We start from the raw sequence: 23,619 nt of genomic DNA on the forward strand, positions 1-23,619 counted from the left end.
TAACTCAAACAGGAACACTTTTTAGCTGTATTACTTTGCATAAAGTAGCCCAGCAGCTGGGAGACTTATGGTGGTGAAATGACTTTAGCACAAGGTGGCTTATTCATCATCACTTTTTATTTCATTATGTCAAATACAGGATTTTATGTAAGAGCAACTGGAAACTAGAGAATGAAGTAACTGTACAATATTTACACAATCAAAACTCTGCAGGAATATCCTCTGAGAGGGCAAATAATGAGAAATATCCATTAACAACAAACAGATAAAATGACTCACATTAAACACTGATGTTATGCTTTTGGATCGTTTCACCTCACACTTTCTTCAAGAAAGTCGTGCTTTATTTTTTCATTCATCATCTTTACAGGCATTAAATCCCTCCATGTCTTCAGAAGAACAAACAGTAAGAACACAGCTTAGTTTTAAATACAATTCTTCCATCAAGGGCTTCGTCAGTGAAGCAGGGAGACACCAGAGACTATCATATAGTCCTTCAACCCAGTCCTCCAGAAGCTAAGAGCTGCAGATGGGCCATTTGATATATATCCCTTTAAACATTTAAAATTATAACAGCAAATAATCCTATTTTAGGATGGTCATTTTGGAAATGTCCTTGTATAAATAATACAAATGATAGTAGTTAATACATACAGCCTGTGGGTCAGTAGTCTTTCAGACAAATTATTTTGTGGTCCCTTTTTTAACTTTTGAGAAAGATCCATCACAGTCTCAACCATCTATCCTTCAAAGTGTTTCAAGAAATAAAGAGGTACTTTAAAACGGACTCAATAAAACGGTTCTCGTGAAACCATCCCTCAATTGGCTCTGGCTGCTCCAGGCCTCCGTCTGCCTGACCCTGCAGGTGTGTGTGTGTGAGTTGGGGGCCCGGGCTGGGGTCCCCTCTCTAACTCAGGCCTTGGCACTGAGGCTCAGCAGCTCCATGAAGGAGGTGAAGAGGCGGTCCAGCCAGCCCTGGTTAGCCATGCACTGCTGCACCACCTCCTCCTGTCCCGGGTCCTCCGCCGCCTGCTCCACGCTGTCCGTCTGCACAACACACACACAACAGGTCACACACACACACAGGACAGCAGGTCTTATGGTTTTATGTGGGTTTAATTGCATTCCAGAAGGCTGAGCTGTATATGAAAACTAAAGGATCAACACTTGTTAACTTTTTATTAAAGTTAAACACTCATTGACCTGTCCCATCAGCCTACTTTTAAAGATGTAATCCGATTACATCTTTCCTTTTTTGTTTGAGCAAACGCAAGGATAGCTAGGCAAGGCTTAAGGCTTCTGTGGCCAAAACATAGAAAAACATAAGTCTTTCCTGGCCCCTGTAGCCTACCTGTTGGGGGGGGGGGGGGTCCAGATTATAATAAGCCCTCATCATCTCTCACATTCTGTCTGCACCTTGTTGCTGCTTCAGATTCAGGACCATCAGTCTGATGAAGTGATGTGGCATAACCATCTCTCTAGAAAATGTGTTTTTGAGGCTCTCCAAATAACACCCTGAAGTTCAACCACTCATTCACACACACTCACACAGCAGCTTTAAAAGCATGCAGTTGTGCGTACCTCCTTCTTGCAGTGCAGGAAGGTGTGGTACTTGTAGTGGTGGAGGGAGTGATACAGACTGTAGATCCGACACGTTTCCATTGACAGCTTCAGATCCTGAAAAGAGTAAGAGTTTCTTCCTGAATGTTTCCCCACAATGCAACATAGCAAACTAAATAATAAACATCAACAAATTTGGAATTCTTTATTCCTCACAATGACTCGACCCCATTTACCATTTGGTTACATCTTTTTTCCCCCAAATGTTCAGCTGAAAGCCCAGCTCGGATGTTCTGACCTGTTGCTTGCTGATGCTCCTCTTCACCCTGTTGAGGGTCTTGCGGTTGTAGCCCTCCCCACGGAGGTGAACTCTGACAGCTCCAGACTCCAGCGGGTCTGCCATCATTTTGGGGAATATGTGCAGCAACTCCTGGAGAGAGGAGAGCAGGATGCAATCGGTTGATTATAAACCCACATGCTGTTATCCGTGATCAACAGACTGTGATTGGAAGACAGAGAAGCAGGAAACTGGAGATGATACCTGGTGCTGAACACTCATGTTGACTCTTCTCAACAACCTCTTCTTCTGTTCGCTCAGCAGGCTCTCAATCTTCCTCATGGGTGGGAGGTACAACTCATCTGAGGATTAAAAGTACAACAACTATTTACAATGAAATCTGGAATTTTAAATGCACAATAGGTCCTTTTCCTCCACGAGAGGTCTCTCAATCAAAACCATGAGGTGGGTGGACCTGCAGTGTGTAAAGGTGAGGGCTTATTTTGATTTCATCAGAAACTTCATAATAAAAATAACTGTCAGTGATACATAAATATTTATCAATTAAATGAAGTATCTGGTTAATGCAGAAATGTCATGATCTGATATACAGTATATATGAGGGTGACAGTGAGAGGATGTTAAAAGTAGGTCAGGGCTCTCAGTGTTGGTGTAGTTCTTTACTTTAATAATACCTCAAATATACCTAAAGGACCCCTTCATCCAACTAGTTCAGCTCTCTGCCATCAGGCTCCTCTCCTACGCTACCAGCCCCCCTGTCCCCCCCCATCCTGTCCCCTCTACCTCTCTATTTGTATGCACTCATATCCTCTCTATCTCCCATAATGTTTCACTAACTCATGACAGTATATGTGAGAGAAGTAAGCCTCCTCCATATCCCCCCCCCCGTTCCCCCCTCATGCGTCCTCTACCTCATGCTGGATGCTGCATGTTCTCACAAATGGTGATATAATGTTACCCTGACAACAGTCTGAGTCTTTTCAAACAAGCCTGTCGTTGTGTTCCTCCTGGTCCACCTGCCTGCTCACCATCAGTGTCCTCCAAGGCTTGGATCATGTCCGGGTCCAGAGCTGTGCTGACCAGCATCTCCACGTAGCTCCGGAAGATCTCCCTCATGGCTCTGCTGTTAACTCCCCCCCGCACAGGCCCTGAAACACAACCCAGCTGCACTGAAGGCCTGAGCAGAAACACTCTGACATCAACAATGCTAACATGTAGCATGCTACTTTACAGATCTGGATGAATGATGTGAAATATAATCAGCCCTTAAATCAGACTTAAGTTCACCTGGAGTAAATTCAGCAGCTACCCTGCAGTATACAAAGCCATTCAAACTAGCTGCACCTTTACCAGCTCTGAGAACACTTTAATGATCAATCATTATAAAACATATCAGAGATATTATTCTGAAATGGACCAATCAAACAATGACTACTTTTACTGTCGCTACTTTAAGTACATTTAGATGAGAATACTTTCTACTTTTACTGGAGGAACATTTTGAATGCAGGACTTTTACTGTAACAGAGTATTCCTACACTCTGGTACTTCTACTTTTACTCAAGAACAAGATCTGAATACTTCTACTTTATTCAAGTACAAGATCTGAGTACTTCTACTTTTACAGTGACAGAGTATTCCTACACTCTGGTACTTCTACTTTACTCAAGTACAAGATCTGAATACTTCTACTTTTACTCAAGTACAAGATCTGAGTACTTCTACTTTTACTCAAGTACAAGACCTTTCCGAGAACCAGCACCTTATCGTGGTGGAGAGGTTTGTGTGCCCCGATGAACCTGGGGGCTGTGTTGTCTGGAACCTTGTGTTCTAAGATTGGTTCAAAAGACCTCATGGAAAACATCCATGAAAGCGAGGATACCCAGCCCGGAGCAAGCCCGGGGTCCCCTTCTGGAGCCAGGCCCAGAGGGAGGACTCGTCGGCGAGCATCTGGTGGCCGGCCTTGCCACGGAGCCCGGCCGGGCACAGCCCAAATAAGCAACGTGGGCAGCACCTCCGCTTCCCCGTCCCGCAGGCCCACCACCTACGGGAAACAGTGAAGGGGTCGGGTGCACTGCCAGAAGGGTGGCATTGAAAGCAGAGGGTCTCGACCGACCAGACCCGGGCGGCAGAAGCTGGCTTTTTGGACGTGGAACGTCACTTCTCTAGGGGGGGAAGGAGCTGGAGCTTGTGCGGGAGGTGGAGCGTTACCAGTTGGATCTGGTGGGGCTCACCTCTACGCACAGCGTCGACTCTGGAACCTTACTTCTTTTTTTTTAAAGATATTTTTTGTGGGCTTTTTGCCTTTAATCGGATAAGACAGTGGAGAGTGACAGGAAAGTGGGAGAGAGAGTCAGGGTGGGATCCGGAAAGGACCACGGGTCGGGAATCGAACCCGGGTCGTCGCAGACGGTGCAGGTGCCCCAGCCATTTGCGCCACAGCCGGGGCCGGAACCTAACTTCTTGATAGGAGTTGGATTCTATTCTTCTCCGGAGTTGCCCAAGGTGTGAGGCGCCGAGCGGGTGTGGGGGGGAAAACTCTGACTGTTGTGTGTGCTTCGGCACCAAACAGCAGTTCAGAGTATTCAGCCTTCTTGGAGACCCTGAAAAGAGTCCTGTATGGGGCTCCTGAAGGGGACTCCTTAATCTTGCTGGGAGACTTCAACGCACACGTGGGCAATGGGAGACACTTGGAAGGGCGTGATTGGGAGGAACGGCCCCCCCGATCTGAACCGGAGTGGTGGTTTGTTACTTGACTTCTGTGCTAGTCATGGATTGGCCATAACAAACACCATGTTCGAACATAAGGATGCTCATAAGTGTACGTGGTACCAGAGCACCCTAGGCAGAAGGTCCATGATCGATTTTGTTATCGTATCATCGCACCTGAGGCCACATGTTTTGGACACTCGGGTAAAGAGATGAGTGGAGTCAACTGATCACCATCTGGTGGGGGGTTGGGTCGAGTGGCAGGGGAAGCCTCTGGACAGACCTGGTAAGCCCTAACGTGTAGTGCGGGTGAACTCGGAACATCTGGAGGAATCCGAAGTCCAGGATGCCTTCAACTTACACCTCCGGCGGAGTTTTTCAGGCATCCCTGTGGAGGCTGGGGACATTGAACCAGAGTGGGCCGTGTTCAAAGCCTCCATTGCTGAAGCTGCGGCGGGGAGCTGTGGTCTCAAGGTCTTAGGTGCCTCAAGGGGCGGTAACCCTTGAACCTCCTGGTGGACACCGGTGGTCAGGGAAGCCGTCCGACTGAAGAAGGAGGCCTTCCGGGATATGTTATCCCAGGGGAATCCTGACGCAGTTGCAAGGTATCGACAGGCCCGAAGGGCAGCAGCCTCAGCCGTGACCGAGGCAAAGCAGCAGGTGTGGGAGAAGTTCGGAGAATCCATGCAGAAAGACTTTCGGTCGGCACCAAAGTTGTTCTGGAAAACCGTCCGACACCTCAGGAGGGGGAAGCAGGGAACCATCCAAGCTGTGTACAGTAAGGATGGGATGCTGTTGACCTCAACTGATAGGGTGTTAGGGCGGTGGAAGGAACACTTTGAGGAATTCCTGAACCCGACAACTCCGCCCTCTATGTTAGAGGCGGAGCTGGAGTATGAAGGGGGATCAACTCCAATCTCACGGGGGGAAGTCACTGAGGTAGTCAAACAACTCCACAGTGGCAAAGCCCCTGGAAGAGATCCGCCCAGAAATGCTGAAAGCTCTGGGTGTTGAGGGCCTGTCATGGTTGACACGTCTCATCAACATTGCGTGGAAGTCGGAAACAGTACCGAAGGAGTGGCAGACTGGGGTGGTGGTTCCTCTTTTTTGTGTGCCAATTACAGAGGCATCACATTATTCAGCCTCCCTGGGAAAGTTTACTCTAAGGTGCTGGAAAGGAGGGTCGAATGTCGAACCTCAGATTGAGGAGGAACAATGCGGATTTCGTCCTGGTCGTGGAACGACGGACCAGCTTTTCACTCTCGCAAGGATCCTGGAGGGGGCCTGGGAGTATGCTCATCCGGTGCTTTGTGGATTTGGAGAAGGCGTATGGCCGTGTTCCCAGGGAGATACTGTGGGAGGTGCTGCGGGAGTATGGGGTGAGGGGGTCTCTACTCAGGGACATCCAATCTCTGTACTTCCAAAGCGAGAGCTGTGTCACCAATCCTGTTTATGATATGCATGGACAGGATTTCGAGGCGTAGTCGTGGGGGAGGGGGTCTGCAGTTCGGTGGGCTAAGGATTGTTTTTCTGTGACCTTCAGCACTCACTGGATCGGTTCGCGGCCGAGTGTGAAGCGGCTGGGATGAGGATCAGCACCTCCAAATCTGAGGCCATGGTTCTCAGCAGGAAACCGATGGACTGTCCACTCCTGGAAGGGAATGAAGCCTTACCCCAAGTGAAGAAGTTCAAGTATCTTGGGGTCTTGTTCTCAAGTGAGGGAACAATGGAGCGTGAGATGGGCCGGAGAATCGGAGCAGCGGGAGCGGTACTGCAGTCGCTTTACCGCACCGTCGTGACGAAAAGAGAGCTGAGCCAGAAGGCAAAGCTCTCTGTCTACCGGGCCATCTTCGTTCCTAACCTCACCTATGGTCATGAAGGATGGGTCATGACCGAAAGAACGAGATCGCGGATACAAGCGGCCAAAATGGGATTTCTCCGCAGGGTGGCTGGCATCTCCCTTAGGGATAAGGTGAGAAGTTCAGTCATTAGGGAGGGACTCGGAGTAGAACCGCTGCTCCATCGCGTTGAAAGGAGCCAGTTGAGGTGGTTCGGGCACCTAGTGAGGATGCCACCTGGGCGCCTCCCTAAGGAGGTGTTCCAGGCACATCCAGCTGGGAAGAGACCGAGGGGTAGACCTAGGACCATGTGGAGGGATTATATCTCTTCACTGGCCTGGGAGCGCCTCTGAATCCCCCAGTCAGAGCTGGTTGATGTGGCCAGGGAAAGAGAAGTTTGGGGCTCTCTGCTGGAGCTGTTACCTCCGCAACCCTGACGGATAAGCGGGAGAAGATGGATGGAAGATCTGAGTACTTCTACTTTTACTCAAGTACAAGATCTGAGTACTTCTCCCACCTCACACACACACACACACACACACACACACACACACACACACACACACACACACACACACACACACACACACACACACACACACACACACACACACACACACACACACACACACACAGCAGCTGACCTTCATCACCACTGGGGAGGGAGGAGTCAGACTCAGAGGAGGAGGACGGCACTTCCTTCAGCCACTTCTTCCTCTTCTTGGGGGGGGGCTCTGAGGTTTTGTCTCTGGACCCCCGCTCCATCCTCTTCTCCCTCCTCTTCTCCTCCAGCCTCTCTCGCTCCTCTCTCTCTTTATCCTGCTCCCTTTGTTTCTCCACCTCTTTCTGCCTCTCTCTACCCTCCTTCTCTTTCTGCTCTCTCTCCCGTTTCTCTCTCTCCTTCTCCCTCTTTTCCCTCTCTTTATCAGTGTTCTCCTTTTCTTTTTGCTCCCTCTCTTTTCTCTCCCTCTCCTGTCTCTCCCTTTCTCTCTGCTCTCTGTTCCTTCTCTCCCTTTCTTTTCTCTCCCTCTCATATTCTCTTCTCTCCCTGTCCTTTTGCTCTTTCTCTCTTTTCTCCCTCTCCACCTCTCTCTCCGTCTGTTCTCTGTCCTCTTTTTCTCTCTCCATGTTCTCCCTCTCTTTCTGCTCCCTCTCTTGTTCTTCTCTCTCCTCCTTTTCCTTCCTCTCCTTCTGATCCCTCTCTCTCTGGTCCTTCAGCTCTCTCTCTCTCTGCCTCTCTTTGTCGTCTCTCTCCCCTCGAGGGGGGGTGACATTGTGAGTGCTGGGCAGCTGTTTGGGCAGAGACTGGCGCCTGAAAATCATCAGAGTGAACACACAGTGAGGGGAGCTGTCTGCAGCGCTCCACACAGCGCCTTACACTAATCAGATTACATGTGTCTGTAGCGACGTACAGTAATCAGATTACATGTGTCTGTAGCGACGTACAGTAATCAGATTACATGTGTCTGTAGCGCCTTACAGTAATCAGATTACATGTGTCTGTAGCGCCTTACAGTAATCAGATTACATGTGTCTGTAGCGCCTTACAGTAATCAGATTACATGTGTCTGTAGGGCGTTACAGTAATCAGATTACATGTATCTGTAGCGCTTTACAGTAATCAGATTACATGTGTCTGTAGCGCCGTACAGTAATCAGATTACATGTGTCTGTAGCGCCTTACAGTAATCAGATTACATGTGTCTGTAGGGCGTTACAGTAATCAGATTACATGTATCTGTAGCGCTTTACAGTAATCAGATTACATGTGTCTGTAGGCCGTTACAGTAATCAGATTACATGTATCTGTAGCACTTTACAGTAATCAGATTACATGTGTCTTTAGGGTGTTACAGTAATCAGATTACATGTGTCTTTAGGGTGTTACAGTAATCAGATTACATGTGTCCGTAGCACCTTACAGTAATCAGATTACATGTGTCTGTAGCGCCTTACAGTAATCAGATTACATGTGTCTGTAGGGCCTTACAGTAATCAGATTACATGTGTCTGTACGGCCTTACAGTAATCAGATTACATATGTCTGTAATGTGTTACAGTAATCAGATTACATGTGTCTGTAATGTGTTACAGTAATCAGATTACATGTGTCTGTAATGTGTTACAGTAATCAGATTACATGTGTCTGTAGGGCGTTATAGTAATCAGATTACATATGTCTGTAGGGCGTTACAGTAATCAGATTACATGTGTCTGTAGGGCGTTACAGTAATCAGATTACATATGTCTGTAGGGCGTTACAGTAATCAGATTACATGTGTCTGTAGGGCGTTACAGTAATCAGATTACATGTGTCTGTAGGGCGTTACAGTAATCAGATTACATGTGTCTGTAGGGCGTTACAGTAATCAGATTACATGTGTCTGTAGGTCGTTACAGTGTGATTACAGTTACTGAGCAGGAACTGATCTTGTTACTTGCATTCCTTTAAGGGTTTCGACTGTCCGGGGGTCCTCCTCATGAGGCTTAATCACTTCAACTAAGGACAAATGTCATGTCCAGAATGGTGGTAGCTGGGCAGGGGAGGGGGGCTAAGGTGGGGTGGTTCTTTTCATTTACATTTGTAGGCAGTGTTATTTTCTTTTGAAGTCTGCTCACGGTCTGATATTGTGATGAGGGCATATACATCTTTTATTTATTGATGTTATTTGAACATATTCATGTTTGCACTCGACGGTTGGAAGGGTTAGTTAGTGAGGTTAAGGCTGTCCAAGCACAGGTTATTAGGTTTAGGATGTGCTGATCTGGGGATGAGCTTTAACTTTGTATTGTTATTTGTCTTTAGAGTGATGGTGCATCTCAGCTGATGTTAGAGTAGTCCAAAATGTAACTAGTAGTCTAACTCATTACTTTCAGCAGTGAGTCATTTAGTAAAGGCATTTTTTAAAAAGTAAATTGTAATGTGTCATGCATTACTTTTTTTGCAGTAACTCCCCCAACAATACACACATCTCCCTCCTCACATCTGTGTATCTGCAGCTCTTCTCTATGTCTGAATGAAAGTCATAAACTAAAGTGTCCTCACCTCAGGGTAAGAGCGGCTCTGTGCCAGGGCTTACGAGAACACACTCTCACGTAATCTTTCTTGTTGACGTTCTCCAAGAACTTCACGTACAGACGCTGGTAGCGCATTTTGGCATCACCAAAGTATCCCAGATACTGAGGGAGGAGAGAGAAAGTTAGTAAACTGTTCCATATGAAACATTCATTCAAATTAAATGGAGCTTTATTGGAATCAAAAACATAGTACTGCCAAAGCATGTTGTACAAGGTGTTACAACAACAACATCAAAATAATAAGGAACACTAAACATACACTTTATAGACAAAAGTATTGGGACACCTACACATTACCACCTAAATGCCAAATTGTTAGGCATTCATATGAAGTCGGTCCCCCCTTTGCAGCTATAACAGCTTCCTCTCTTCTGGGAAGGCTTTCTAAAAGATTTTAGAGTGTGTCCAATTCATCCAGAAGAGTATCTGTGAGGTCAGACCCTGATGTTGGACGAGAGGGCCTGGCTCTCCGTTCTAGTTCATCCCAAAGGTGTTCAGTGCGGTTGAGGTCAGGGCTCTGTGCGGGCCAGTCCAGTTCTTCCAACCAAACTAATCAGCCAGGCCTTTATGGACCTTGCTTTGTGCAATGGGGCACAGTCAGGCTGGAACAGACAAGGGCCTTCCCCAAACTGTTTCCACAAAGTTGGAAGCGTAGAATAGTCCAGAATGACTTGGTAAGATGAAGCATTAAGAATCCCCTTCACTGGAACTAAGGGGCAGAGGCCAACCCCACAAAAACATCCCATATACCAGAGTGTCCCAATATTTTTGTCTATATAGTGTACATGTGTTACATAAACATGAAAAAGAATCAAATTACTTTAACAAGATAAACACCAGGACCACCCAAGTTGGATATTCTCTGAGCCATGCTACAGAGGAACTGAATGGTCTTCAGAAGGCTCAGGAAGCACAGCAGCACGCTGTTAGAGACGCACCTCAGCACTAATGACTCCAAACATCAAGCTGGGGCCATTTCATTAGGTCTTTTGAAAAATTGACTAATGGATCTGTGGATGTGGTTCTGTCAGTACTTCTGTATTGGAATGATACCAGTCACTAGTCTGCAGCCTGCAGGTACCAGTCACATGTGTCCCAGGATCAAAAGAGAGAAAACATGTAGAACAAAGAAATAGAGAGGTGGTCTCTCTTTAGAATCCTTATTGGAGTGAGTGAGGTGAAAATAAAGACCAGGGGAATTAAACGAACCAAAGTCACACAAAACAACAGTAAAGTATGAACCACTCCACTGGTGGAAGAGGAAGAGTATCTCACGGTACTAAAGGACGCAGAGTGTCCCTCTGAGTGTGTGTCTGTGGAACACTCACATTACTGGTGGCACAGAACTGCCTCTGACCATCTTTGATCTCTGGGCTGAACTTCTGGAGCAAAGCTTTCTGCACCCTCCAGATGGGGGGGGGCTCCCGACCTGTTTGCAAAGCCATCTGTTGACACAAACAAACACAGCGTAGAGCATTGTACAGTTATTTATTCATCATAAATGATTCTGATAAATACCTTTAGCTTAGCAATGAATTCATTTAACAATATCCAAACTCAGACCTATGACCAGAGGGGGGGCTTATCTTAATCACCCCTTCCCCTGCTTCAGTCTGCTCAGGGTCTCCTCTCTATGGTCACCCACAGGATGGAATTAGGATTCCTAATTACACACGCAATCATTTCATGAGAAGAGGCAACAGTTTGTTTAGTAGATTGGTATATTAGTATTCAAATGTATTCTGCATATTGTTTACTGTTTGGATTTGAGTATAGGTCTTTTGTATGTATGTATATCTTGATTTTGGATTTTACAATTTTAATGTTTATTTGATTCTTTTTTTTCTAAAGTAATTTGTCATTCCTGTAGTACAGGGGTGTCCAAACTACGCCCTGGGGGCAAACTGCGGCCCTCGGTCCATTTTTAATCGACCCTCAGCCAATTCTTAAAGTATAATAGAATATAGCCCACTCCTGTGCTTGTTTTATTGTACCTCTGAAATACAGCCGCAGAGAAAATGAAGAGACCACTTCAGCATTATCATTTTTTCTTGTTTAATTATTTATAGATATGTCTTTGAGTTAAATACATTTTTATTTTATTGTATTCTATAAACTGCTAACAATTTTTCTCAGTTTTGGAATTCAACAAACACTGGAATAGCTGCCAGGCATGTAGAGATAAAGATTTAAGAAAAACTTGAAGTGGTCTCTTCATTTTTTCCGCGGCTGTATATATACATACGTTACACACTACTCATGTGTTAATAAACCCACTTTCAGTCAATTGAAGTTGAAAACATTTTCTCACAAATCTTAGTTGCTAAAAAAAAAGTCCAATCATTTTTTTTTACATGATAAGCTTGAAACCCACTTCCTATTCTTATTATCAGCACTTCTGTTTTAACGGACCTGCTGGAGAGCTTTGAAGTAGACTCTTTGCTTCTTAAAGCATATTCAAGTATCAAGAAAAGTTTACCTACTGTGGTATTTAATGTGCGCTGTCCCTTACAAATAAATTAACAAAGACAAAATATAAATACCTTCAGCGTGCCGATGTCTTCGGTGCGAACCACAAACTCGTCCCGCTCACGGAAGATCCCCTCACCCCCGCTCTCGCTGTCCTCCTCCTCACTCTCCCCGGCTATGGCAGCGTCTGCCTGCTTTTTGGCCAGGTGGAGGGAGGTCAGGCGCTGAGATGATGGGGGCTCCTCGGGGGTTGGAGGTGATGGTGGCGGAGAGGAAGATGAAGAGGGTGAGGAAGAAGCGGGCGAGGAGGGGGAAGGCTGCTCCACTTCAGGCTCCTGGTCCTGATCAGAGGATGAAGGGGGAGGCGTAGTGGATGGCGGGGGAATCGACTGGCTCAGGGGAAGGTTGGAGAGAGGGGAGGACAGGATGGTCGGAGGGGAGGTGGAGGGGGGTGGGGAGGAGCCTGCAGGAGGAGCCGGTTGGTAGGAGAGCTCCTGCGGCTCAGACAGAGGATTATCCTGCTGGACTGGCAGCTGAGAGGGGAGGGAGAGACTCAGGGGAGGGAGGGGCAGGGGGGAGGAATAGGGTGGGGGTGATGCGGAGAGGGGCAGTGTTGGAGATGGAGGAGCAGGAGCAGGGTCTGATGGAGGACCTGAAAAGAGAAGGAGGAACATTTCAGAAGGGGAGAAACAGCCTGGCTCAGCACCTCCTGCCTCAGTGTGTGGCATCAACACCAACAGCTGACCTCTGACCTGAGCACTGCGAGCTGATTTATTTATATTTTTCATATTACATAAAGGTCAGCTAACTCTTTATTCAGGGCATTGTCATGGCAGCCCTTCAGTGAATGCATCACAAGACCAAAGTTTAAAAAGGATCTTTCAACTCCTGCTGGTTCCTCTTCCTGCTACAGTGAGTCAGCCGGTGGAAACAGAGACACAGGTTACCATCTCCCCCGTTTACCCCCATCCCTTATCTGGTGACTGGAGTCAGTGAGGTCACATTAGGGCAAGGGAGCGGCCCCACGAGAGACTGCCTGTGAGGGACCCTGACTTTAGAGGCCTTCAGTCTGCATAACCTTCCAGGGCACGATCAGACAAAGTGAGCAGTGGGAACGACACAGTTTAAAAGAAAGGGGAGACAGATACAGTACCTTCCACCTCCAGGAGCTGTAAATTCTGCATTTCAGACCTCCTTTCCTCCTCTTCCTCCTCCTGCAGCTCATCCAGCAGGTCCTGTGGATCTCTTATTGTTTCCTCACTGTCTGCAGTCTCCCTGCCTCCCTCCTGCTCTTCCGCTCTTCCCTCTTTCTCCTCCCTCCCCTCTGCTCTCTCTGTATTGGTCTGTAGGGAGAGCAGGTTCTCCTCCTCTTGGTCCAGCATGTGATCCTGTGTGTACGTTAGCACCTCCTCTTTTCCATTCTCCATACTGGGGATGAGTGGAGGCATGGCGGGGAGGGTGGGGCTGAGCGGGGACTCCTGTGGGGTGGGTGGGGCCTTGGCCATGGCAGAAGCCATTGCAGCAGCCAATGAGTGTGGAGTGTCGTAGAGGGCGGAGATGGCCGAGGAGATGCTCTTCTGCAGGTCCTGGTTCTTACTGACCGAGTCCTCCTCATCGGAGGAGAAGGACGGCAGCGTCTCCAGGTTCCTCTTCATCTCCTCGTCCAGCGGCTTGCAGGGACTCGGGCAGCTGCTGAGAGCCAGGTGTGCCCCCTCACCCTGCCCCCGCTCACTAAATGGTCCTGCAGCCTGCTGTAGAGAAGTCTGTGGTAGGGGCCTGATCCCCCCCTTCAGAGAGGAACACAGATCCAGGGTCTCCTGCTCATGGCCGTCAAGTCCGAGGTCGAGGCCTGACTGCTTCTTGCCTGTCTTCAGGAAGTCCAGAAAAGAGGTCATGAAGCCCGGTTTGAAGTCGAAGGACTTCTCATCAGCCTGCAGAAGGAAGCACAGCATAACTCATCACTGAAAAAGGCTCATTCCTCGCATGATTGCAATGTAAGCTGGTCTCATCTTCACTCAGACTGGATTCAAAGATGTTAGATTTGAGTTTACCACCAGCTGGAAGCAGGACCAGCTGTTCCCATAACGTTATCATCTCATAAAGTCATGGTTATGGTACCTTGAGCAAACAGAGCCAGTCTTCACATCCAGCAGAAGCATGGTTCTTATTAAACAGTGAACGTGCCACTTGTGCTGCCAGAGCTGTGATTTTAGGGCTTCAACTAACTGACATTTATAAAAATGTATTTGATTCCACGCTGAAATGAGTGACTGATCATCTGGTCTATAAACATTTAAAAGATATCCTGTTTACTACTCAAATGTATTTCTTTAAAAGGAAATCATGGATATTATTTCACTGATATAGAATCATCTCCACATTGTGATGAAGATGCAATATCTCATCCAGACGGCAGATTTAGGACATTCACACGTTACTAATCTGATTCATTCTGGATTTTTTCTTTTCTTCATTCTTTGCAGAAATGTATGCGTTGTCTTCCATTCATTGATACAGGCTAAAGGTAATACAGCTTCACAGACAGCAGGTGGCAGCAAATGTTCTGCACTGGAAAATGTAGTAACCGTGGCAACAGCTGCCCTGGTAACAGCCATCTCTCCTCTCTTTTGTCAGTCAGAAAGAACTGGCTGTCAGTCAACAATAACCTCCTTCTCTCCAAACCTCCAATCTCAAAAACACGGCTGAACATTCAGACCCTTTCCTTTGGCTGTGCTGGAGACTATGCCACTGCATCATATCTAGGTTTGCTTTGAACATAGCTGGGCAACATGCTTCCTTTTTTTTTACACGGGCCTTCAGCCGCTGAGGTGTGAAGAAGGTAGAGGATGTGTTCTGTACCACGGCTGCAGTTTGAATGGATGAGGTCTGAATTATATATGAGGCTCGGGGCTTTGCTCATTTAGTCGAGGGTGTGAAGCGACTTACTGAACTGGAGAGCTTCTGCACAGCATCCCAGGATTCAGGATTCAGCGGATCCTCAATTTCTTTCTTCCACGTCATCTGTGTTAACATCAGAGAAAAATGCCTATACAAATCAGTTGACTTTAACTCTAGATCCAAGGGTTTTAATGCCATTTGCACATAAGCTACAGTGTAGGAATGGCAAGGAAAATCTGAAGTCCAAAACTCCTCCAACAATGCTATATCGTTATACAAGAGAAAAAACAATAAACACATTCAAAAATAAAATAAAAAATAGTGCAAGCAAAAGTCTATATACACGTAAGTAGAATATGATATATACAATAACAATCAACAATGTAATGTGATCCCATTCCAGATGTGTACAGTGTACATGATGTCATGGTCTGGATTTATTACTATTATTTAGATTTTGAATTAAGAATAATAATATTTTAGCACTAAATGATAGGTGTTCAAATATTTACTAACCAAATTGTACATGAGTTTGACTCGAATCTAAGGTGTCACTTGAGTGATTACTGTATCTGCAGATGCATTAAACCTTACTGAGACTACTAGATTTCAATTCACTCTAACATGAAATACTGTCATGCAGTCCTCTGCAGCCCTTCTCTGTGTACAGCTGCTTCTCCTGACACCCTGACATGAAGAAGGAGGATCTGTTTCTATATCCTTCAATATTCATGATTTGCATGGATACAACGCTGTCTCTGTCTTCTCTCCCACACAGTTCTGCGGCTGCTTCTTGGAAACAATGAAATCTGCATGTATCCTATAATACTTCCAAAACAAAGTCACTCTGCTACTAGGCAAGAGAATAAATGTTGTCTTTGCATGTTGAAGCCTTGAAAACCTTCAGTAAAATTCTAAAATGTAATGCCCTGTCTTCAAATGTTCCATTGTTATAGAAAATGTAGTTGAATATTGATGTTTTTCAAGGAATTCCATTATTTCTGGAGAAAAAAAAACTATATCATCCTGATTGGTCACACATACAGTTCCGGAAAAAATTAAGAGACCACTCCAATTTGTTCTTAAATCTTTATCTCTACATGTATGGCAGCCATTGCCAGTAGTTTATAGAATACAATAAATAAATAAACATTTAACTCAAAAGACGTACCTATCAAAAATAAAACAAGAGACACTGATAATGTTGAATGGTCTCTTATTTTTTTCCGGGGCTGTATGTTCTGAGGGAGCATAAGACAAGACAAATAAAAAAAGGAAGCAGAATCTTCAAATTCAGACTTAAAATGGCCTTTTTGAAGAAATAAATTGAATGTTCAGCAAAGTATATTTTGCCACGCTAGATGTTTGTCATCATTGCCTTCCCTTCTGAAAAAGCATCTCCCCCTCAAGCTGGTGTGCGTGGCATGACAGAGATGAGAAACTCACAGCTTTGGTTACACTTCCCACACTGCCACTCCATTCACATGGGGAGATCTACACTGAATTCAAATGCAGCACTTTTCAAACCATTGGAAAGTGTAATACTTTTCATTGAAACGCGAACAAACATCCTAACAAAGACAAGTGTATCATTCTGAGGGACACGGGACTGTAAACAGTTTTCACCTCGTCAGCTTTCTGCTGATTCTTCATCATCTCGTCTGGAGTCAGGTTCACCTCACTCCTGTTGATGTCCATGATGGAGCTGGGTCCAGGACTCAGGCCCAGAGAGGGGGCGGACCCCACCGACCCGTCGGACAGAACGGGCTCAGCGCTGGACAGTGAGTCTGTCCTTAACAATGATTCTGATGGAGACAGGGTGGGGACGGGCAGTTTGATCTGAGAGAGACGGATGTACGGAAAGGTTAGAAAGAAGAATAATGTGAAACCTTTCTGTTGGTAGAATTGCTGAAGTTGAGCTTGATAGGATATACAGCCACGGAAAAAATGAAGAGACCACCAGCATTATCAAGCCATCATGTATTTTATTTTATTGTATGCTCCATTTTTCTCTGTGTTGAAATTCAACAGACACTGGACTGGCTACCATACATGTAGAGAGAAAGATTTAAGAAACATGTGGAGTGGTCTCTTAATTTTTTCCGTGGCTGTATATGACAAAAGTCAGTAATGCTGATTGTGAATTCCCTCAGGGGGGTTTCACAGAGATATATTTCACTAGTCCCTAATGCTAGACTCGCTGTAAGGTTTTGCTCTTAGACTTATCAAATTTGTGTCAGGTGAAAGCGTGCAAAGGGAAATGTAAGGCACACTGATGACAAGCAAGCATGTTATAGGCACACGTGCACATAAAAAGCAGGAGTAAACACACACCATGAAGCATTAAAGACATCTTCCTGTGGAAAAATAAATCTCATCCTCTCTTTTCTAACCACCTTGACATGTGATTCTCTGTGTCTCTAAGCATTTAGCTAATAATGACGCATTGATCTATCCAGAACTCATTCCTAAATGGTATGACGTGAATCCGGTCATTTGTTAGCACTCATTTCTATGAAATATTTTTTTCCTAACTTATCCCAGAGTATACAGAGTCCAGTATTTGGGTTGCACAGAGCAAATAATCCCTACCCTGAAACTGAGACAGACAAACCCAGAAGCACTACTAGCACCGGGGCCCACGGGTATTGAATAGGTCAAGCCTTTCCTAATGATGAACGGTGTACTACATATAAAGAATATTTGTAGATGACACGTGTTGAGTAACTCCAAATATCAGCCAGTAGATTAAGTCCACAGACTTATACTTAAGATATACAATTATTCATCAGATATTCATTAGAACACAGCACTATCTGAGCGCTAACGATGTTTTGATTTTCTTCAGGATGAGCAAAGGGAGGCTAGCAGAAAGGTTGGCAGCAGTTTGTGTTTGACACACGCAGTTAATGTTACTCCCAAACAGAGCAGCTTCAGAAATACTCACCTGTCCGAGGAGCAGCATCTATCTGAGCTCCAGGATACTTCTGACTGTCCTGGGCCGTGTGTCGGGCTACAGCTAGCGGGTTTTCACAGTGACGGTTGGTGGCTCTGCATTAGCATCGTTTCACTTTCTGTGGTGACTATTATTTTCTTTATGGTGTGTTTATTTTACATTTTGCATTTAAAAAAAACCTAATTTAAACAATAATATTAAAATAGGAGTCAAGTTTACAATAATGAAAATAAATAAATGAAATACAGTTATCTTTTTACAATTTGAGTGACCTAAGCAGTGACTAATTGTATTATTGTTTTACTCTGTGCATGTAAATACTTTTAGCAGTGATTCTATGATTATGGAAGGACAGAGCTAGAATATTTGTACCTTGATAGGTGGGATTGGATCTTTCGGAGGCAGTTGGGAGGGCTGCTGTGGATGATTGTGCTGTTGGTGCTGTTGCTGATGTGGTTGTTGGATAGGACAGGAGACATGCTGCTGCTGAAGATGCAGGTGATGCTGTTGTTGTGGAGCTTGGTGGAGGTCGGCCTGCTGTCGGAGATGTTGCTGTGGATGCTGCTGGACATGCTGCGGCTGGCTGAAGTGCTGCTGCTGCTGATATGGGAGGCTTTGTGCTTTGTTTATATCTTGATGCATTTCAACACTCCCTTCCTCCTTCCTGCCACGGCCTCGACCCCGTCCTCGACCCCTCTTGCCTTCACCCGCCACTGTTCCCATCAGCCCCCTGCAGTAGGGAGGCTCAGGAAGTGGACGTATGCGAGGTCTACCTCTTGGACGGGGAGGGCCTTCACGTTTTGGTTTACTGGGTTTCCTGCCTCTTTTTTTGGGGCCATCTTGCAGTGGGAGTTGTGGAGGGTGTCCGAGGGAAGAGTAGTTGGAAGGGTGGCAGAAGTCTATCTCACCCATCATTGGACTAAGCCCACTTACTCCTGATGTGCCACCAGCCTTCCTACAACTAGACACCAGGTCAGGCAGCAGGTCAGGAAGGCGTCGACTGTTCAGGCGAATATCTGCAGGACCATCAGCTTTATCCTCATCATCCTCAAACTCGTACTCCTGCGCATAGTTTTTCTTTGTTAGGGGTTGCGGATCACGCCGCTGTTTGAGCAAGTGGAATGAGCTTGTCTTCAGCAGTTTCTTGGGTCGAGAGGAACAAAATATAGGTGAGGTAAGACCAGGAGTCATTGCATTTCCACCCACTCCCACAGCACCGATCATCTTGTTGACTGACCCATCCCCTTGAACTGTGGAACTCAGCCCCATAGTGGGGGTTTGGGATTGGATAAGGCCGAGCTGGTCAGTATTCACAGTGGAGGGAAGCTCATGGGACTTCATAGAGTCGAGGTCTAAGTGAAGATTGCCATTTCCTGTTCCTGGATGGCTGTGACAATACTGTCCATACCCTTGATCACTGTGGTGACCAAGCATCCCAAAGCCCTCTCCAGCACCTCCTGTTTTTAAGCTCTCCTCTTGCCCCTGCCCATGGCCCTGGGCCAGGGTCTCCTGAGCAGTCTGTCCGGCCCCAGAATCTTCAGCACAGCTCGACTTGTAATCAGCGGAACAAAACATGTCTTCCATCTCAGGAAAGAAAGAGCGATCCTCGTCGTGTAGGAGAGAATCTGGAAAGCAGATGGATGTTAGAGGCCCAAAGCGCTGCTGCTGCTGCTGCTGCTGAACTTGACTCGGTCCTGCTTTTCTCACTGGGCTGGCATTGTCAAACTGGTGCTGTTTCAGCTGGTCTAACTGGGAGTGAGACAGAGTTTCAGGCTCCCTTTGCTGGGGCTGATGCTGCTGTTGGGGAGTTCCCATGTTTGTAGCCATCCGGTGGGAGTGTGGGTGAGCTAATTGGGAGAGTGCCAGCTGATGGTGAGTGTGTGCCTGCTGTTGATGGTGGGCATGGGGACGGGCATGGGCCTCAGACTGGTTGAGGTGGTGCAGGTGAGAAGGGGTGGGCAAGCTCAGATCTGGTTCAGAGAGGAAGTCATGGAGATCGGGGGCTGTTTGTTGGGGAAGGCTGTGGGGAGTAATTCTGTGTTGCTGTCTATGCCTGTCTCCTCCCCCTCCCTCCCCTCCAGCCCCTCTCAACCCTGCTCGGTCCAGAGCTCCTCCACTGCCTCTGCTATTCGTACGAGAAAGAGATTGGTCCAACATTTCTAGCGAAGACACTGAGTTCTGACTGGCTTGTGTTTGATCTCTCGGCTGGCCTCCAAGGCTGTAGTGGGTTTCCAAAGTCTGGGTCTGGAGCTGGATCTGCAGCTGTGAGGACTGGTTCTGAGGGTGGGATTCCCCCCCAGTAGGCCCTGCTCCTCCCATTGATCCCAACAAGGCTTGCTGTGATGGAGCTTGCTGGGGGTCCATCTTAGTGCGAGTGGTGTGAGAAAGGACAGACTGCATCATGTGAGGAGGCTGGGCAGGGTCTGGCGGTGAGTCTATCAGAGAGAGGGGGACCTGGCTTTGTCTAGCCCGCTGCAGATCTGGTGTGTTACACAAGTAGGCATTGTCATTGGCATCTGAGGACTTCTTCAGCTCCATGTGAGGCTGGCTGTGGGAGAGGGGGTGAGGAAGGCTGTGCTGAGTGTGTTGAGAGTGCTGTGTGTGCTGAGAGTGCAGGGGCTGCTGGGAGATCTGGGGATGCTGAGAATGTGAGGACCCAAGTGAGGTGTGATGGGTGTAGGGGTCCCCTCTTCCATAGAGGGCAACAGACCCCAAGGAGTCATGCTGTTGATGGGGGTGGGTATTGTGAGAGTGGGAGAGAGAGTCGGTCAGCCCTTCAGGGACGGACTTTGAGGTGATCATCTCTGATTTGACCTGTTGCTGTTTCTTCCGTGATATTTCCAGCTGATTGTTAGTGCCACTGCCTGCCTCACTAATGGATGTTTCCGGACCTGAACTACTAGGCATTGTGTTGGTACGAATGACACTGTGAAGGTGGTAGCGCTCTTCAGAGATCTTGTTGATATCATAAGTCACCCCCTTGCCTTCCCCTTCCCTAGCCTGTGGGAGTGTCTGGGGCAGCTGCTGAGGAGGTGGGTGATTCTGGGCGTGTAGTAGATGATGGATAAGGAAATCTTCATCATTTTCTTCCTCATCTTGAGATCTGTCAACTACCAGCATGTTGGTCTCTGTTTTTGGCTTGGGGGTTGTTGTGTGGTAGGACTGGGTCTGCGCTAGGTGTGTGTCAGTGAAACCTTGTGATGAGGACATAAAAGCAGGCGAGAGAATGGAGGACATATATTTAGTGGACCCTAAGCCTCCAGGGGACTGTGCGGGGCGAGCAGCGGCAGGAGAGTGCAATCCAGGGCGACTGGTGGTGGAACTGATGGAGGGTGATGGACTGGACTCCGGCAGGTGGTAGGAGCCGTTGCCGCCATTACCAGCAATAGCAGTCCTGCTCCCTGATTCTGCAGATCCAACACCACTGCCTGATACGGGTCCACTTGGCCCGCCCGTATTTCCATACCCCAAGGAAGGACTGCCAGCTCTTCTGAGAGATGGTGGGCCAAAGCTTGAGTCTCCAAAGACTATCTCTGCTGAAAAGGAACGTCCTACTGAGCCAATACCAGTGAAGGCCTTCCCTCCTGAACCCCCTGCTCCAGAGCTCAGCTCCTGGGCAAGAGGTGAGGTAAAGCCTGCATAAGAATGGGCCATATGTGCAGATGAAGACTGGTTGGGAGAATAGGCCTGGGCATGTTGGGAAGTGGTCTGGTCCGGTAGGCCCGTGCTAGATTTGGCACTAGGCGGAGAACCGTAAGTGGAGAGACATTGTTTAGATGCTGGCTGTTGAACAAGGTTGGATGATATCAATGATAGAGGGGGGGGGGGGCGGAGCTGATTGAAGTGGGGGCTGCTGACAAGAGGAAGCAGACAAGGAGCCAGTGCTTGTTTTTGAGCTAGAAGTAGACCCAGAAGAAGTGGGAGGGGCTGAGGGGGGAGTGTGCGGGGGCCGGGAGGTGGAGGATCCTGAGACTGAAGAGGAGTAACCACTGTTGGAACTGGAACTCTTGGCTACCTTAGTGCCAGAGGAGGGGGTTGAGGAGCTGGAAGATGGGTAGGGGGTTTGGATCGTGGGTCGATACGTGCTGGCCTCCAGCCGTGGTGAAGGCTTGGGGTTGGAGGAAGGGCTCTGCTCCCCGCCAGGACTACAGGACACTCCAGAGTGCCGGTGGTGGCTGGATATCTGCTGGTAGCTGGATGACCCACCACAGCTGGCATATTGCTGTGCTGTTGACTGGGATGGGGAGGAGCGTTGGTAATGCTTGATCACACTGTCCTGCCGAGAAACTGGCCTCTCTTGAGAAGGCTGGGTCAGTGGGGGGGCTGTGGGTAGCAGGGTTGGAGTGGAAGAGAACATGGAGGCATTATAAAGCTGGGAGGACTGGCTGTGGAGCTGAGAGGACAAGAGATTGAACTGGGGAGGTGGCAGGTGGCAACTGGAGGACGTGGGAGGGGCCTGGGTCTGAGAAGGGCCCTGGGCCTCCTGGGACCCTCGATAGGTGGAACTCTGGGAAGATAGCAAACGATCAAAGCCCAAGCTGGTCTGGGAGGGTGTTTTGATGTGCAGCAGGGGATCATGGGGGGATAGCAAACTGTTGGAAGAGGGGCTGAATGAAGGTGTGTCCTGCAGGGACAGTGAGGGGGTGAAGGATCGTGTGGAGAAGGAGCCAGGATGCTGGTAGGCAGAGAGGGCAGAGGAAGGGGGGAAGGAGCTGGAACCAGGGAGGGCCCCTGAGATAAAGAGCTCCGCTGGGGCCGGCGTATGCATTGCTACAGGACACAACATTACATGGACAGTGTTGGTAAATGCAGGTCAGTATTCAAATGAAAAAGTACAACAAATTGGTACTTACGACTACCAACTCAATACTTTTTGGATTTTTTTGCAAATGTAATGACTTATTTCATAAATGATATTATAATTTAGGATATATTTCAATTGTAACAAGAACTAACATAAAGCTACTGTAGCATTTCTCATAACAGGCACTTACCGGTCTGCCAAGAAGGAGAGCGAAACTGAGAGAGGAGGGAGGAGGCAGAGGGGGGCGGCTGTGGCCCCCGTGACTCCAGAGCTGAAATCAGATTCATGACGGAGGGGTCCGGACCCGAAGTGCTGGCATGGTGGAGGCTGGCATCAAAGAAGCCCGACAGGCCTGGCAACAAATCACAACCGTCACTTTATTCATATATCTCTCACCATGGATCACATAAACAGTTTAAGAAAACCTAATACTTGCTATTAATTTTATTGAGGCCTATAACAGAATCATATGAAGATCCAAGTGTTGCAAAGTATAAAAAAAGAGAGCAGAGAAGCCATGCCTTTCTGCACCGTCCAAATAGTATTATATTCCTATCTGGACAAACATCCAGTGAACCATTTTAATTGGCATTTAAAAGATATGGGATTTGAAAACTAAGAGGTTGGGTGATTTATCAACAACCCGGCAGACCACAGCACTTTTTTATATATTGAAATGCTAAAGAAAGATTTACATTAAATTAACTTCACACATGTACACATTACAGCCCACACAGTGAGTTTCAGACGGAGCAGCAGCAGAGAGCTGCCGTAAAATATAACGTGAAACTGGACCGGATGGGAGAGGACCTGCTCCCCTTGTAGGTATACATTGATTATATTAAGGGAACAATTCTTAGTTCCCGGTGATTGATTACTAATAAAAACATAGGTATATATATATATATATATATATATATATATATATATAAATGATATATATATATATATATGTAAATACAGCCGAGGAAAAAATTAAGGGACCACATCAGCATTATCATTTTCTTTT

The 23,619-nt window shown here is 47.1% G+C and overlaps 1 protein-coding gene across 1 annotated transcript in view; it reads right to left on the reverse strand.

Annotated features, from left to right (window-relative positions):
• Positions 1–141: 141 nt before the first annotated feature.
• The window catches only part of prr12b (proline rich 12b), a 33,610-nt gene continuing 10,132 nt past the window's right edge, over positions 142–23,619 (reverse strand). Inside the window, 15 exon segments of the mRNA XM_063903013.1 lie at positions 142–1,047; positions 1,582–1,677; positions 1,859–1,990; positions 2,102–2,199; positions 2,887–3,006; positions 7,050–7,717; positions 9,452–9,585; positions 10,812–10,928; positions 12,027–12,604; positions 13,106–13,883; positions 14,899–14,973; positions 16,477–16,689; positions 18,179–21,626; positions 21,628–22,576; positions 22,801–22,962. Coding sequence (XP_063759083.1) covers positions 913–1,047; positions 1,582–1,677; positions 1,859–1,990; positions 2,102–2,199; positions 2,887–3,006; positions 7,050–7,717; positions 9,452–9,585; positions 10,812–10,928; positions 12,027–12,604; positions 13,106–13,883; positions 14,899–14,973; positions 16,477–16,689; positions 18,179–21,626; positions 21,628–22,576; positions 22,801–22,962 — 7,703 coding nt within the window. The 3' untranslated portion in view covers positions 142–912.

The sequence above is a fragment of the Eleginops maclovinus genome, chromosome 16 (assembly GCF_036324505.1).
Source record: "Eleginops maclovinus isolate JMC-PN-2008 ecotype Puerto Natales chromosome 16, JC_Emac_rtc_rv5, whole genome shotgun sequence".
Lineage (NCBI taxonomy): Eukaryota > Metazoa > Chordata > Actinopteri > Perciformes > Eleginopidae > Eleginops > Eleginops maclovinus.